At 37.6% G+C, this 18,772-nt stretch overlaps 1 protein-coding gene across 3 annotated transcripts in view; it reads right to left on the reverse strand.

The window, feature by feature from the left end:
* LOC127431962 (partitioning defective 3 homolog) overlaps positions 1 to 18,772 on the reverse strand; it is a 687,732-nt gene that overhangs the window by 286,740 nt on the left and 382,220 nt on the right. For all 3 annotated transcript variants that reach the window (XM_051682650.1, XM_051682649.1, XM_051682648.1), the window contains one exon: positions 6,199 to 6,349. In XM_051682650.1, the coding sequence (XP_051538610.1) occupies positions 6,199 to 6,349 (151 nt within the window). The remainder of the gene's footprint in view (positions 1 to 6,198; positions 6,350 to 18,772) is intronic.

Genomic DNA, 18,772 nt, shown 5'->3' on the forward strand with positions numbered 1-18,772 from the left:
TTCTCTTATTTTACCCTCTTTTTCTACCTGCTTTGGTGCAAATGCATTAGAAATGATTTCCGGTACTCTGTCTAAATGACTACATACAAAAATGTACTTCCACTATGATTAACTCAAGTGCACAAAGCATTCACAACTAACTTAATAATAACAGTCATTCAGAGGCAGTTTTATTCAGAATATTTCTAAATATGTCTCTCTATAGGGCAGAATATGGTTAGTGAGAGCTTCTTAGAAGTACCAGTCACAGAAACTGCGTTTTGCCCAAAGGATTATTAATGTACCCATATATCCCTATTTTTTTTTTTTTTTTTTTTTTTTTGCCAACAGTGGCCATTTCCACTGTTTAATGGGGCTAACCTTTTCTGTCACACACTTAGAGGCACTTCTCTCTCTAAATCAACAGTTGTGAAGGGCAAATTCAAAATAGTACTGCACATCCTCTTAAATGAAAAAAGAAAAAAATACATCCTTCAGTGTGTCACTTTAACTGTTTAAAATGTGTTAAAGTAATGCTAGGAGCAACTTTAACATATATGACTAAAGTCAGTGAAAATCTACAGCACGGTTGTGTAATTTCCATACCATGCAGAGTGAACACTAAGATCAAGCAGGAATATGTGACCAAGAAAGAAAGAAAGAAAGAAAGAAAGAAAGAAAGACAGTCACTTCAGAGACCATTAAAGAGTATGTCTTGAATGAAATGAACAAAGCCACATCATTCAGTGTATTGTCCTCTCTTTTCACAATAATAACAGGTTATTATTACAATATACAGTACTGTGCAAATGTTTTAGGCACATAAGGTGTTTCACAAAAGCATTTGTCTTAAGATGGTTATTTATATCTTCAGCTTTAGTGTGTCAATAGGAAATATAAATGTTAGACTCCCAAACATTACTTTTGCAAATAGAAAAGATTAGAATAGAAGAACAGAGAGCCCTGCAACAGATGGCATGGCCCCCACAAAGCACCCCCCCCCCCCCCACTGAACATCAAGTCAGTATGGAATTACATAAAGAGACAGAAGCAATTGAGACAGCCTAAATAGAGAGAAGAACTGTAGCGAATTCTCCAAGAAGCTTGAAACATCCTGTCTGCCAACAACCAAGAAAAACTGTGTCCAGGTGTACCTAGGAGAATTGGTGCTGTTTTAAAGGCAAAGGTGGTCACACCAAATGTTGATTTAGCTTTTTTTTATGTTTACTGGACTTAGTATGACATTAAGTGTTAAATGAAAACTATTTATGTCATTATTTTTGATGACATCCTCATTATGCAACATTTTTCACAAGTGCCTAAAACTTTTGCACAGTACTGTACATAAATATTGCAAACATCTGTGTATACACTGTTTCCATCCCAGTTGTTCAACGGAATACAATAGTCACTTTCAGGCAAATTGTGGCAAAATAGAAATAGAAATGAAAGTTTAAGCCACTGGGAAAGCCACTGTGGCTCTTTTATTAAATTACTTCTATTACTTTTTATTTACTTTTTAATTACATTGATCTTTTATTACATTTGGTATTACAATCTGAAAATACATTGTGTAGGCTCTATGAAAGATACATGTTCACAATAGATCATCCAGTGATGGCTAGAGTAAATAATCTTTGTCCTTTGATAATGATTTGGGTCGAATTTAACGGAAAACTATGCGAGCTGTGCTCCGTGACGCTGCAGAATGTTGATGCTGAGCGTTGGTGGTGTGTGCGTACATTTTGTTGAAAATATTTATATATTTTTCTTCTTCTTTTATTCAGTCGCCAGATGCGACTGGTGTGCGACCCCCTTTAATTTACCCTGCCTCTCAGACTTTATTAAAGTTGTGTTGAGAAATATGTCTGAAGAGACAAAGACTATTGTGCAACGAGCAGCCCTATTTATATCCGAAATAAATCCTGATATATATCAATAATCATAAAGAAAATTTTCAGATTATTGATGCGTGAAAAAGGAATCAATCCCAACCCTAATATATATATATATATACAGTGCATCCGTGAAGTATTCACAGCGCTTCACTTTTTCCACATTTTGTTATGTTACAGCCTTATTCCAAAATGGATTATATTCATTATTTTCCTCAGAATTCTACAAACAATACCCCATAATGACAGCATGAAAAAAGTTTGTTTGAAATCTTTGCAAATTTATTAAAAATAAAAAACGAAAAAAAAAAAAAAAAATCACATGTACATAAGTATTCACAGCCTTTGCTCAATATTTTGTTGAAGCACCTTTGGCACCAATTACAGCCTCAAGTCTTTTTGAATATGATGCTACAAGCTTGACACACCTATTTTTGGGCAGTTTCTCCCATTCTTCTTTGCAGGACCTCTCAAGCTCCATCAGGTTGGATGGGGAGCGTCGGTGCACAGCCATTTTCAGATCTCTCCAGAGATGTTCAATCGGGTTCAAGTCTGGGCTCTGGCTGGGCCACTCAAGGACATTCACAGAGTTGTCCCATAGCCACTCCTTTGTTATCTTGGCTGTGTGCTTAGGGTCGTTGTCCTGTTGGAAGATGAACCGTCGCCCCAGTCTGAGGTCCAGAGCGCTCTGGAGCAGGTTTTCATCAAGGATGTCTCTGTACATTGCTGCATTCATCTTTCCCTCGATCCGGACTAGTCTCCCAATTCCTGCCGCTGAAAAACATCCCCACAGCATGATGCTGCCACCACCATGCTTCACTGTAGGGATGGTATTGGCCAGGTGATGAGCGGTGCCTGGTTTCCTCCAGACATGACGCTTGCCATTCAGGCCAAAGAGTTCAATCTTTGTTTCATCAGACCAGAGAATTTTGTTTCTCATGGTCGGAGAGTCCTTCAAGTGCCTTTTGGCAAACTCCAGGTGGGCTGTCATGTGCCTTTTACTGAGGAGTGGCTTCTGTCTGGCCACTCTACCATACAGGCCTGATTGGTGGAGTGCTGCAGTGATGGTTGTTCTTCTGGAAAGTTCTCCTCTCTCCACAAAGAAACGCTGGAGCTCTGTCAGAGTGACCATCGGGTTCTTGTTCACCTCCCTGACTAAGGCCCTTCTCCCCCGATCGCTCAGTTTGGCCGGTGGCCAGCTCTAAGAAGAGTCCTGGTGGTTCCAAACTTCTTCCATTTACGGATGATGGAGGCCACTGTGCTCATTGGGACCTTCAATGCTGCAGAAATTTTTCTGTACCCTTCCCCAGATCTGTGCCTCGATACAATCCTGTCTCGGAAGTCTAAAAACAATTTCTTGGACTTCATGGCTTGGTTTGTGCTCTGACATGCACTGTTAACTGTGGGACCTTATATAGACAGGTGTGTGCCTTTCCAAATCATGTCCAATCAACTGAAATTACCACAGGTGGACTCCAATTAAGTTGTAGAAACATCTCAAGGATGATCAGTGGAAACAGGATGCACCTGAGCTCAATTTTGAGTGTCATGGCAAAGGCTGTGAATACTTATGTACATGTGATTTTTTCGTTTTTAATTTTGTATAAATTTGCAAAGATTTCAAACAAACTTCTTTCACGTTGTCATTATGGGGTATTGTTTGTAGAATTTTGAGGAAAATAATGAATTTAATCCATTTTGGAATAAGGCTGTAACATAACAAAATGTGGAAAAAGTGAAGCGCTGTGAATACTTTCCGGATGCACTGTATATATATATATATACTGGTGGCTAAACGTTTGGAATAATGTACAGATTTTGCTGTTTAGGTTAGGAAATTGGTACTTTAATTCACCAAAGTGGCATTCAACTGATCACAAAGTATAGTCAAGACATTACTGATGTAAAAAACAGCACCATCACGATTTGAAAAAAAGTTATTTTTGATAAAATCTAGCCTGGCCTCATTTCCAGCAGCCATCACTCCAACACCTTATCCTTGAGTAACTGTGCTAAATTGTTAATTTGGTACTAGAAAATCACTTGCCATTATATCAAACACAGTTGATAAGCTATTTGGTTTGTTAAATGAAGCTTAACATTGTCTTTGTGTTTGTTTTTGAGTTGCCACAGTATGCAATAGACTGGCATGTCTTAAGGTCAATATTAGGTCAAAAATGACAAAAGAAACAGATTTCTCTAGAAACTCGTCAGTCAATCATTGTTTTGAGAAATGAAGGCTATACAATGCTTGAAATTGCCAAAAAAATTTCATACAAAGGTGAACACTACAGTCTTCAAAGACAAAGGACAACTGGCTCTAACAAGGACAGAAAGAGATGTGGAAGGCCAGATGTACAACTAAACAAGAGGATAAGTACATCAGAGTCTAGAAATAGACGCCTCACATGTCCTCAGCTTATAGCTTCATTGAATTCTACCTGCTCAACACCAGTTTCATGTACAACAGTAAAGAGAAGACTCAGGGGTGCAGGCCTTATGGAAAGAATTGCAAAGAAAAAAACACTTTTAAAACAGAAATATATATATATATATTTCATGTTTGCCCCATGTTATTTTCTAATTAATTTTATGCAGAAGACCTGATTTCATACTACAAAGTTGTATATAACAATGTGTGTGTTTTATTTTATTGTTCCTAAAGACAGTTTCCTATTCTGATTGAATGCTTGAGCAATACTGTTTGGAAAATTGAAATGAAAGTGAATGTTTTGAGTTGATTTAAATGTTATATATTTTAGAGCCATAGCTTAGCGGAATAATTCTGAGATGTTGAGCTATAATACTCAAGCAGGGGGAATGCAAATTCAAATCCAACTTAACTAGTGTCAATTGTTTCAATCTCCTCATCATTTCATGCTCTCTCTACATACTGTCTATGGAAATGGCAAACATGCTAAAAACAAGAATATAATTAAACTGAACTGAACTGAATTGAAAAGAGAGAGAAAGAAACATTATATAAATAGAAATATAAAGAGCTTAGGGATGCACAAGATATTGATCTGCAACCATAACTATCCATCAGGCCTTTGACACTGTTACTCTAATGTGGAATATGGGACGTCATCGACTGACTCATCGTCACACAGCAATGAGAGCACAGGAATGAGAGACAAGGTCAGAACAAGAGGATGAATAAGAAAAACAGAGAAGGAAGACAAGGGTTTGCTTCAGCTACTAAAGAGCTCATTGTTCAAGAGTAAGTCGGGCAGGGCGGTCGATTCAGAAATGACAAGCATGACGATGAAAAGATTGGCCTGCCGATTCCAATTGTGGGGCAGGATGAGAACAGCTGAGTTTGAGCAGAATCACGAGTGACTTGAAAGAGTCATGCTGGATGAGACAGAGGGTCTTGAAAATGCCATTAATACCCATTTAGAAAACCACAGGAGCATGCTGGGACTGGTTGGGCTCAGTCTGTTTGTCTCCAGGTGCTCATGTATTTGTGTATTTAAACCATCCGAGGTATGAAAACAGGTGCAAGAGAAGCATACCAGTAAATATACTGATGGTGTGTGTGCGTGCTCTCTCGCTTAGCAAACCAGAATAGGCTGGTTTAAACCTTTTTTTTTTGGTGTGTGTGTGTGTGTGTGTGTGGGGGGGGGTACATTGGAGCTTATTCTGTCCATGAACCACCCACTTAGATAGGAAGAGACTGTCTGATTAACATGCAAAAACCACCAACAACATTTCACTTTTTTTACATGGTGTATAAAGGCAGATAAATGTAAAATCTAGACAAAACTCTTGAATATCTTTCAAAGATTTAATGCTATTGAAGTGCACCTTGCAAACATCACCCAATCTAGCAACTAGCTTTTTTCTTTGAGCAGTCAGGGAACTTGTTAACTTGTAAACACAAATATAGCCAATTTTCCACCAGGGCGCCAAACAGTTCTCATTGCAGAACCGTGCTGCTCCGTACTCATCAGGGGTCGTTGGCACTGTTACGGTTCATTTTTCCATCGTTTTGCTGTAAAATCAGGTTTAGAACAGATTGACTGAGCAAGTGACTCGTTCTCTGCCCTGAGCACGGTTCCAGGCCGGGAAAGGTTTGTAATTGTACCGTACATTCTGTGATCAAAAGGAAATTATACTGTAATCATTTACTCACCGTGCTCAGAACTGTTTGGCCCGGTGATGAAAAAAAGTGCTTTTTATTTCCTGGAGGTCTGATAGAAACTTGAGCACCTTGACATTTTGAGAAAGCTCTTGCCATTTTGTGGGTGCAATTTGTATCAGATGCTCCATGGGCGAGACAAACTTCTTTGTGTATGTGTGTTCATTTGTATGAGCTCACCCATTATTCTACCCATCATTGTAGGCCGTGAGCTGTGGTTGTCATCCAGGTTTTCTCCGGGAAAGAGAGACTGAGAGATCCGGCGCTCGTGTTCCTCTTGTGAAGAGTTCAGAGAGTTCAGATCTGGCACAGGTGGGCTACCTGGAGACTCCTAAAGAGAGAAAACACACAGTGAGCAATGAACACTTTAGACATGGCACGCAACTACAGATCATTTTGTTACACACAACTTAATCACAAGTCAAACTTGGAGTCATGTTTACTTCAATCAACTCAAATTCTAAGTTTTATATATTTGTGACAATAGGCCCTATCCCACTGGCAGTACTAAAGCCTGTTTTAGGTACTTTCCCCCGGGACTAGTACTTTTCGTTGCTTTTGCACCTAAGGAACTATAGTTCTATCAGGAAGACTCGCAGACTTGAGTGAAATTTAAGATGACATTTATTTGATGAATATAAAACAGAAATGTAATGTATCTCTTTGGAGTAAGCCCCATCTGGTGGTCCGAAGAAGTTGTACTCGGAACTGTCATATCCTGCTGGAGATAGGAGGCAGGGGCGAGGAGCCTACCCCCAAGCAGGACGGGACTCAACTGGTGGTGGTGGGGTGGTGGAGGTTGCTGTGTTAGCACACTGAAAAAGCAATGTGATAGATTGTGAGCAGACTTATAAAACATGTGATTGGCTAGGAGTTACCTAACTAATGGTGCAATGATGTACAGCTGCTAGTCTTCCCACTAGAACTACGCTGCACTTACATTTCCTCTGAGCCATTTTGGGGGGATTTTTAGCTCCTACTCTGGAGTAAGTACTTTGGGGGCATATAGGGACTGTGTGAGACTTTGGGAGGTGCTGCAGCCTGTGACTGGTCAAAAACATATGATGCACAAAGCATTGAGAAAGGAGAGTCCACAGCAGACATTGTAAACAACTAGCTTCTAGTTTGCTAGATTGCACTAATTATACAATTCCCTTAACAGACATAAAATAAAACCAAAAAGTATACAAAAAGGATCACCCATTTCACATGTGTGTGTGAAAATAAAGTGATTTCTGGATTACTACATCAAATTTTCCTGGGATGACAGATAATCAGATGTTTATCAAGAGTGGGTAACTGAACTCTATTATACACTAAACCATCATGAAATCTAGTTTACATGCGGGTAGTATTGCGTGCCTGTTACTGTTAATTGCATCAGGACATATTTTTTAAGTCAATGAGTGAGTATTTCAGTTCAGTGATTTATGTTGTGTCATAAAAGCCTTTATTGTATAAGATTGTGTTGATACATAGGTTTATAGTGCTTTCAACATGTTGTCCACTAAATTCAGCACGTGTTGACTTTAAGGTTTAGGCACTTGAGGAAATAGAGGTGTTACTGTTCTCTCTGATCAAGTTGTTGGTGTCTGTGGTATATCGCAGGTCCTCTGTAAGCTCTCATGTACTTAACATTGTAAACTTCACCTATGGGGGCCCCATTGATCGTGAGGAAGCTGTAGTTCCTCCCAAAGGAACTCCTCTTGAAGGTCCTGTGTTGACAATGGGGGCTACAATGTTTGCTTGCCATCTTCACTACCTGAGGTCTACCTACCAGGATGTCCAAGATCTACAGACAGAGGGAGGTGTCTACAACCAGGTTCTTGAGGCAAGCGACAAGTCTCAGGGGAACTATGGTGTTGAAGGCTGTTTGTGAATGCATCATAGCCTTCCAAACAAAATGTATTCCTACTTCTCTGCTTAAAAAAAGAAATCTTACACCAGCCTAAGATGGTTTCCAGGTCTTGGCTTGTTTTAGATGGTCTTTCTAGCCTGGTCAAGCTGGAGTTCAGTTGGTTTAGCTTGGGGACCAATCTGGCCAGGCTGGGAGACCAGCAAAGACCACAAAACCATTTTAGGTTCATTTAAGAAGACTTTTCCAGCAGAGTTTGTGGATATTCACACTGAACATATTTTTAAATTTTGCAATTGTTTTTATATGTTAACATGCGCTAGATGAACGTCTTTGATTGATGCGCCAAATCACATTGTTTTTTTCAGCGTCTCATGCAGGAGAGCCATGTTTTGTAGACTCTACGTCAAGTTAAACAGACCAACAACTGTTAAAAATGCATCTCGAGACATCTGTGTTCTGTTCTATTCATTGCGCTGCATCTTGGTATGGTTATATGTTTATATGTTGGTATGATGGTGACAACAGTTGCAGTATTCAAGAGGAGAGCTACTAGACTGTCTAATATGTAGAGAAGTTTAATGAAGTCTGGAGGTGCTGATTTATCTCACTGTTTCTGGTAAGACAGCATGGGTAGACATCTGTGTTCTGTTCTATACATTGTGCTGCATCTTGGTATGTTTAGCACAAGAACATGTTCAGTCTGAATGGTCCCTTGATGTTTTTTTTTTTTGTTTTTTTTTTTTCTGATGCAGCAGTATGACAGACCTATCTACTTTTTTATCCACATAGGATCAGACAGGTGCTAGCACTATGCTAATATCACAGTCACACCATCAGATAGCATGGTAAGGAACAGTTATGGATTCCAATAACATTTGACAATCTACTAGGTTAAATTGGGTGGTGACATTTGCTTGAGGGTCAATGTATTGGGTTGCTGATCCATAAACAAACTCTACATTTTCTAGAACCATTACTCTCAAGCAAAACACAGTTATGATTGACTATGACGGGCCCTGATCACCTTCGGCTAATGGGAACAGTGAGTGACCTTTAGAATGGTTACTTTTAACAGTTAAACAGAAAAGTGCTAAATGGTGCATCCTAAACGAGCCTTTTGTCTTATCTGTCCTTTTGTCTGAGTTAACTATGTGGTTGCTAAGGTGTTCTAAGTGGTTTTTAGTGTGTTGCTCTGGTCCCTCCTTCAACATACACCGATCAGCCACAACATTAAAACCACCTGCCTAATTTTGTGTAGGTCCCCCTCGTGCCGCCAAAACAGCGCCAACCCGCATCTCAAAATAGCACTATGAGATGATATTCTTCTCACCACAATTGTACAGAGCAGTTATCTGAATTACCGTAGACTTTGTCAATTCGAACCAGTCTGGCCGTTCTCTGTTGACCTCTCTCATCAACAAGGCATTTCCATCCACAGAACTGCCGCTCACTGAATTTTTGTTTTGTTTTTGTTTTTGGCACCATTCTGCAGGTTGGCGCTGTTTTGGCAGTACGAGGGGGACCTACACAATATTAGGCAGGTGGTTTTAATGTTGTGGCTGATCGGTGAAAGTCTATGTCACTGTTTCTTACTGGTTTTATAGTTTAATAAATCTGACTGCTTAAAAAAGGGGGTGACATAAAAAAGTTGTAGAATCATAGCAGAGAAACTATAGAGACAGAACTGCATGATGCCCATCATGCAAGAGATATTTGACTCAGACTGCTCAGGACGTCTATAGTGCTATGATGGTGACAACAGTTGCAGTATTCAAGAGGAGAGCTACTAGACTGTTTAATATGTAGAGAAGTTTAATGAAGTCTGGAGGTGCTGATTTATCTCACTGTTTCTGATAAGACACCATGGGTAGAGCCCCATGGAAGGGGTCAACACAATTACAACTGTATCCAAAAGTGCCAGACAATAAACTGCCCAGCCTGGCTCTACTCAATATTATTTTAAAATTTAAAAATCAGGATTTGTTTTACGATTAGTTTTTTTTTTTTTTTTTTTTTTTTTTTTGTGAAGTTTGATTGTCGTGACAGAATGAAACAAAGGTTAAAAAAGGAATGGGTTTATAAAGGAATGTGTTTTGTAATGAAAACAGAGGGTGACAGTGGTTGGTTGAACCAATTTTCATATGCAAGACATAGATCTTTAACGGCAAGGTGCTAGGGAGAGAATGGAAGTGAAAAGATTTATTACAAGCCCATTTGTTTTGCCCACTCCAATCTTAATCTCCCTTAATCTAGTGCTTTCTCAAACAGGATTAGCCATGTGGATTAAAACACTGCCTACAAGTCTGTCTTTTTGTGAGGTTATCATCTTTGCTAGTCTGCATGGCACTTTAAATGCAAGGGCCTTTTGCAAGAGGAGGGTAAAAACCTTGTTGGATTAAGTAAAATTAGATACATGGTATGTCTCTATTTAAAGAAAGTTTTTGTTCTGGTACGTATGAAAAATCAGTCAGTCAATCAATCTATCTATCTATCTATCTATCTACACTAGCAGAGGTTTTGTATGTTGTATGTTGGTTTCAAACACCTAATTCAAAACATGAATTCCACCCTTTAAAATACATTTTCAATATAAACATATTTTTGTTATAGCTCATGGGTAAACAAGCAAACATAATTACCACGCTGGCATACATAAAAGCAAGGCAAACTATTTATCAAGTCAGATTTTTACCAAAAGGTTTAAATATGTTCTTAGGACAAAAATATATTTTTTTTATGACCTTGAATGGCAGAATAAGGTTCCCTGCATCATACACTAAATCTAATTAATTTCCAAACACACATACACACATAAACAATAAGCTCCACACACACAAATACACACTTTGACCACATACATTTCCAGACAATGGCCTCCTGATGCTGTTTATGAGGTCTTAATCAAGCAGCCCCTCTCCTCCTCTCAGGTTGTAATTACAGGTCTTAAGCTGTCACATGCAGTCTCTGCTGTGTCCAGCTTTCTCTGGAGGTCTGGACAACCTCATTAGCTCACTCTATCGCATCTCTCCATTCCCATTCTCTTTCTCCCTCAACATTCACTTGCTCAGCTGTAGGGAGATGAGATGAGCCCCTCTCTCCCTCCCACTCTGTGGTAGATCTGTTGTCGCCCTTGCACATATTTTCTGTCTCTTATTTAAGTGGATTAGGAGACAGCTATGCTTGCCCGAGGCTGTGCAGCTGTGGGTCAAACTGTTCAGATTTGCTGCTTGCATACGGTGCTTTAGAGCTGGTGACAGTTTATTATGTGTCTCCATAATGGTGAATTAATTAATTTACTCACCGGTGAGAGTAAGGACATTGCATGGGTACAAGGAATGTAGTTAAAGGACCCATATTCTATGCATTTATAGTCCACTTATGATTCGAAGTTCAGTCATGAAACTTCATGACATAAAATGATGGGTCCCTTGATATGTAATCTGTTAGCCAGTCAACTTGCGTGCTCTCTCTTTGTCTAACATTTAATTTGCCTCAGATTTTGACAGGCAAGCCAGTTTCACTGCAGTGCAGTTTTCTCTTTGAAACCCTCCTCCCCAGTATCACATGTCAAGAACTTCTTTACTGGGAATGCCTGTATGTCTGATTGTTCAGCAGCAATATGTCTTACATGCTCAACACAGCATGTTTTAGCAGTAGCAAGTCTTCGTATTTGTTCTGCAGCAGCAGCATAAGCAGATCCGCCAAGACCAAACCTACCAACATCATATCCATTACAACACCTTAAAGGGATAGTTCACCAAAAAATGTAAATGTTTACATAATTTACTCACCTTCATGCCATCACAGATGTGTATGACTTTCTTTCTTCAGCAGAACACAAATGAAGAGTTTAGAAGAATATTTCAGCTCTGTAGGTCCATACAATGTAAGTGAATAGTGATCAGACCTTTGCAGCTCCAAAAATCACATAAAGGAAATATAAAAGTAATCCGTATGACTCCAGTGGTTAAATACATATCTTTAGATAGGTTTGGGTGAGAAACAGATCAACATTTAAGTCCTTTTTTTACTCTATATCTCCACATTCACTTTCACTTTTACATCTGAAAGCAACATCTGATGCCTGTTTAATTTAACTTTCACATCTGAAAGTGAAAGTGAAAGTGGAGATTTAGCATACAAAAAGTGCTTACATTTTGATCTGTTTCTCACCCACACCTATCATATCACTTCTGAAGATATAGACGTAACCACTGGAGTCACATGGATTACTTTTATGTTTCCTTTATGTGAGTTTTGGAGCTACAAAGGTCTGATCACCATTCACTTGCATTGTATGGAACCACAGAGCTGATATATTCTTCTAAAAATCTTTGTTTCTGTTCTGCAGAAGAAAGTCATACACATCTGGGATGGCATGAGGGTGAGTAAATGATGAGAGCATTTTCATTTTGGGGTTAACTGTCCCTTTAAATTTAATCAGAGAGTTGTCATGAAATAATGTCTAGTCCGTCAAGACCAAACCTACCAATCCATTAAAACACCATATATTTAATCAAAGAGTTGTCATGAAATAATGTAAGTTGTGATTTAGATTTTCATGACCAATGTCCATCCTAGCTTTAAAAAGAATATCTGTAAATTACTGTACCTCTGCTGGGATTGGCTAATCACCATGTACCAGTGTAGTTGTGTAGTTCACAATGTCAAGTTGTTCAATACTGAATTGGCATTGATATGTTCATGTTAGCAACCATTTGTTAATAAGCTCATGGTCACAATGTCAATACCATGGCAATTTTGGAAACATGCCATTTTTGGAGCTTAGTTTCCATAAATGTGGACTGGGGAGGGATTTGTGAATGTTAGAGTAGGCCTGTTGCATCTTCTTGGGAAGTTCCTACTTACAAGTGTGCAAGTCGTAATTAAGATGTGATGTGGGCAGTGGTAGCTCACCGGTTAAAGCTCTGGGTTACTGATCAGAAGGTCAGGGGTTCAAGCACCACCAAGATGCCACTGTTGGGCCCTTGAGCAAGGCCCTTGACCCTATCTGCTCCAGGGGGGCCGTATCATGGCTGACCCTGCACTCTGACCCCAGCCTAGCTGGGATATGTAAAAAAAGAAGAATTTCACTGTATATGTGCAAATGTATAATGTGATAAATAAAGAAAATTATTATTAGTAATTAATAATTTGTCTTCAAATCTGATCATTTTCGTGCTGCCACAGAGAATGATAGATAATGTCGCTTTGTCATGCAAAAACTTTTGCCTCATAATCTAGCTAAAGGATGGGGTTTACTATGACTCCATTTCCACCTGGCATTAAGATGCGGGTAATCCGATCACATGTGAAAAATGGGTGGAAACGGGGTGACTGATTTGTAAGACTCATTTAGTACGTTTAACGACAGGCACATGTGCAGACGATTCACAAAATCTAAGCTGCATGTGGACAGTACGTGCATACTGTGGTGATGACAATATTTATGTCACACCCACTCTTCGAGACATAGTGGCACGAGTAGCACTGAGTAGCATTTTCTGGCAAATTTTATTGCTATTCTTTATCAGCAATAAACACAAAGTGTAAAAAAAAAAAAGTGACCAACCATTGGGTTTTGGGTTGTGTTAGGGTCAATTTTTCAAGTATAACTTCTGGTTCAGTTCAGGATTTTAATGAATAAAAATAAAAAATAGGACACGTAAATTGTTTTGCACACACAATCTCACTCACAGACAAGCACTGAACGTGTTCTTGTGTGCGTCTGCGCTGTTTTTCAATGTTTTTTTTTTTTCTATGTAAACACATGCTGGATTGACATCTTTGACATTTGCTGTACGTCTTGCTGTTTTTTTTTCAGCATCTCACCCAGGACCGCTGGATTTTTTTTATACACCGTGTCAAGTTAAAAATAACATTTAGAACAATTTTTCGAAATGCATCTCAAAACACCTGTGTTCTGTTTCATTCTTTACGCTGAGTCTAGCTTTTTTTAGCGCAGGTGTCACAAAGACTTGACGTTCTGAAGTTCAGGTTGCAAAGAGGACTTCATGTGACTATTATACTTTTACACATGATTCCAGATTATTCTGCACCCAGCAAAGTTTCAGCGCTTGATTCTGCTCTGGTGAGCTGAGGGGCCATTGTGCCTTGTTAAAACTATGTATGTTTACTGTTACAATAATTACGAGTACTTACAATGCTTACATAAAATACAGCCTATTGCACAAATTTACCTGCTTGGATAATAAATTATTTAAAAAAATGAGCGTTTTTTGGGTTTCGGGCTTAAAATATGACGATACCGGCCAGGTCGGGTCACATGGTCTCTGGTACGGGCATGGTTTGGGCTTCATTGCCCAAGTATGCTAATTTTGTAAAAAATAAAAAAAATAAAAATAATCATAAATTCAAGGCAGAATATGTCTGTTTTTTATTTTATTTAAAAAGAGCATAGAATACCACGTTTTCGATGCTATGTCCCCTTTAATACATGTTTAAACAAAAAATGTGTATATGTATTGATACTCTTAATAATAAAGACAAACAAAAAAGTTACCCAGGTGATTTCGTCTGTAGACTACTGTCTCTGTTTAGAGGCTACCGTGACACCCAATCTGCAGAATGCCTCTGTGGCTTAGTTCTGTGCCCTTTGATTCAATCAATTACTCTCTCAGATTCACCAATTGAGTTTCCCTACTGAGCTGTAAGTGGATTAAAGAGAGAGTGTCTCCACTCCAAGCTGGACTTCTGCTCTCTGTATGCCTCAAGTCACACTGATGCAGTCCACAATGTACACATACTCACTCTTTCCCATTCAAATTTTCTTAGTGGTAAAAAAAAACAACAAAAAAAAAAAAACAGTAAATCAATCAGTAAGGCCACATTACTTTCAACTTGGAAAGTCTGAATTTTGAACTACCTACTTGGAAAAGTAAATGTCACTTGTGCTGGTGTACGATATACTGTAAAAACGTTTTGTTTTCCTTTATGTGGTAACATCTAAATGAACTGCTTTATTGAATTCGAATATATTATTTAACATGACTGAATCAGCTTGAATGCATTAGGTTACACCAACACAATTGGGCCACAAAAAGTATTTGGACACATTTATGGTCAGGTGTCAGAGATACTTTGAATTGAAACACAATATAAGTTATCATCATGCGCTCATGTAAAAAGGGTCCAACGGAGAGTAAATATACTGGTAAAGTACAGATCCCAAAGTCCTTCTATTATTGCTTTGCGTATTTGGATGGGTCCCATCATGCCCCTCTTCAGCCTGTGGAGCATCAGTCTGCCTCAACACTAATAAAACCATAATTTACCAGTCACGTTGATTGATAGCTCTCTCAAGACACAATCGATCAGACCTCAGTTCAGCAGGATAGTTTTCTGTAGCCAGCGCTGCCACTTCCTTCCTGATGTCTGCTTTCATAAACTTCATGCAGACACAGACCACATGGGTTGTTTGTGTGCAGAGGATGCACTCTAATAATATAAATAAGGGATGTACTTTGAATTCTGGACTGATGGTAGAGAGGTTAATTAGGGCACCTACACACTAGAGTTTATGTTAGTGAACACTGCAAATCCAGTGAATTCAATGAGGATGGTGTGTGCTGCGAGGGGCGTAGAGAGAAAAAAATGCAAGAGTTTGCGAAAGTGACACTACTTCACTAAGACCAAAAACTGAGAAAATTTTAACTTTTGGATTTTCTGCCAAAGCAATGGATTCTGACGTAGGCATTTACTGACCAATGTAGAATTTTAGAGATGCTGGTCCAGTTGTGCTTGTGTTGAAAATCTAATTAGCTGTATTTTTGCTTGATTTCAAAATGATTCGCCTCTTTTCACACTAAAAATGGAACGTACGAATTCCTATCTGTCAAACGTTCCGTCAAAGCTTTCTCTAGTGTGTAGTTGCCAATAGACTCTGTGCTATATTGTGTAGCTTATTTGCCTGGCCATTAGAGTAGACTGCATAAACGTCTGTCATTGTGCAAATCAGCTGAGACAAAAATTCAAAGCTCAAATAAATCTGCACCAGCTTAACTCCACTGAAAGGAGACAAGAAACATTTCCATTTATATATATATATATATATATATATTTTTTTTTTTTTTTTTTTTTTTTTAAATAGTGCTCTAGTAAAACTTTGAACTTGTCTTGAAGCAAATTCCATATTTTAAAAAAATTCCAGCTCAAAAGTGTGCATCTATTACTTGGTTCCCACAGGGATTCCCGGCACACCACTGAGCCATGCAGAATAACACTGAAGATGTTTTTTGTTTCAAGAAATCAAACCTTTAAATGAAAAGTGGACCAGAGGGTCTCATGCAGTTCTGCAGCCAAACCTCATGAATATTAATGATGATGGGTGTGTTTTATTTAAATTCAAACTTAAGGTTTTAAATCAGTACCCTTGGCAGTTTGGATGCAAAACATACAATTTATGTTTTACAAAACTTTTAGTGATTAAAAATAACAAACAATTAGGAAACCATTAGTGTTTCCTTGATTTACTATTAATTAAATGAACCCTTTAAGCTCTGAAGGTGTTTTTAATGATTTCATGTTTCAGTGACATACCCAAAATTAAAGGCTTATAACATGGTATCATTGTAAAGAAAACTTAAAAAATAATAATAATAATAATAATAATAATAATACTAATAATATATATTATATATCTCTGGGTGTAAATGTGGTGGCTCAGAAAAACTACATTTATTTTGTTTACTGAGAAAAATGTTGTGTTGATAATGCAAAGCAATCAAAAGTTATAGCATTACAAAAATAATTCATCATAGTGTCCAAAAATGTCTCCATGTGTCCAAAAGTCTCTCCAAACATAATAATTGTTCATAAAAACGAATTACAAATGCAAACACAACAGTGACTAAAGGTATGTATAGCATGCAGACATGATTTTAGTATCGACTGTAGTAATTTTACAGAATGAGTGCCTTTTGACTCGATGTGTCTGCATCGAGTTTGTGTTACAGTATTTCCTTGGCGCCATCTCCTGGTGGCCATATGTAACATTGTGCTTCATGTGGATTATCTAATGATCTATGCATCTTGTGTGTGGGCTCGTTTAAAAGATAATCACCTCCTGTAAGTAATGGTATGTGATATTTTATGTTATGTTTATTTTTCGTGAAGTTATAAGTGAAAATGTGGCATATAAGCAACACCAACATAATTGTCAAAGATATACACTTAGCTATAATTCGCTATATTTTGTCAGTGAGTAAAACAAATAGACTGAATGTATTCTACTTTTTGAGAGCTTTCCAACAATAAATGACACATGGCTATTTGATGAGTTTGATGTTTTTACTGATTGCAATAATATGTACAGTGCATTTTTTTTAATTATTTATTTGTTTTATAAATTATCAAAACGAACACTTCTGATTTGTCTGCCAATTTAAAAGCACTTGTTCAGTTTTGGTCATAATGCCTGCATGCACTGGAAAGTGGAGATTCTAGTCTTTCAAACGATACCTATTTTGTGTTCGTCGACGCAGTAGTTATTAATATTTTGACAATTTCTTTTTTTTCTCGCCAGAGGGCCCAACCAAGCTTAAAGGGTTAAAAATAAAGACATACAGTATGAGCTCCAAGGTTGTTAAATGATGGTATACTGTATGCTTCTGTTGAAGCCATCATTCCACACTATTTCAATTTAATAAAAAACAACAAAAATCCAACATCGCAACAAAAGAGCCGTGCAGCAACCGCCCACATCCACGATGCACTGTGAATGATGCAATCAAATCTGTCTCCATACATTCTCAAACTACTTATTTATTTGTATTTATCTGTATATTTTGCAATAAACATATTAATAAAATATATTGTTTCTTTATTTATAAACAACTTTATATCGATAGTTTTATATTTTTCCAATGTTTTTAATTCAATTATATAATTTGCTATGCTTAATGGTATTGTAGTCAAAATCCCTCATCCCTCATGAACAATGCTAAGTACACAGTCTTGTACCTTTGTCTTTTTGTCAGATTTTCAAATACTTTTTTGCTTCAAATTAAAGTTTGTAATGTTGTGATTTGCCTCAGAGCAGGTTGGTTTGGTTCATGGCTTAGAAGTCTTTTATGAAGTTCTTTCTGAAATCCCTAAGGGAAAAATAAATGGGGAAAACAGCTTGGAACCAAGACGGCTGAAAAAGTGGGCAGGTATTGTTGTGCACTACACTGAGAAAAAAACAAATAAAATGTGTTGTTAAGTAAATATAGCAGAAAAGATAAAATACGTTCTATATTGAATAAGTTAGTTTAAGTGTGAACTTGAAAATATTAAGTAAATTCTACATTTGTACTTAAATTATCTAGCTTATAAGATAATAATATATCATGTTTGTTTATTATCTTTACAATGTGTCATCATGTATCGATCCTAAAGTTAAAAAAAACTTGTCATATTTATTCACTCATTTGAGTACATTTCAAAGGTAAATAAAATAAGTAAATTTTACTTAACTTTTCAAAGCTTGTGTTCCCAGCATGCACCGGACTTAAATAATAAATATGCTTGCATGGTTTCACTGTTTGCAAGTTTATTTAAACCATTTTTATTGTTGATTTTGCTGTTATATTTGGTAACTTCTTGTTTTGTAAAGTCTTAAGTTTGTTTACTACTCAAAATTACCTGTTCATGATCAAAAGAAATTACCTTTTGATTGTTACCATTATCGTGTTTTGCACACCAAGTGTGGAGGTCTGCAAGCGCAGCCCTGTATCTTGTTCAATAGCCTGTAATGCAAGGTGATGTTGTCTAGTAGCTTCCCTGTGAAGGGCTTTCGTATATCATGTGGTACATGATTAAACATGTGTTTGTAAGGAAAGTTCAAAATGTGAAATGTTCCAATAAAATGTTCAATAAAATTTTACTTAAAGTACA

Source organism: Myxocyprinus asiaticus, chromosome 41 (assembly GCF_019703515.2).
Source record: "Myxocyprinus asiaticus isolate MX2 ecotype Aquarium Trade chromosome 41, UBuf_Myxa_2, whole genome shotgun sequence".
Lineage (NCBI taxonomy): Eukaryota > Metazoa > Chordata > Actinopteri > Cypriniformes > Catostomidae > Myxocyprinus > Myxocyprinus asiaticus.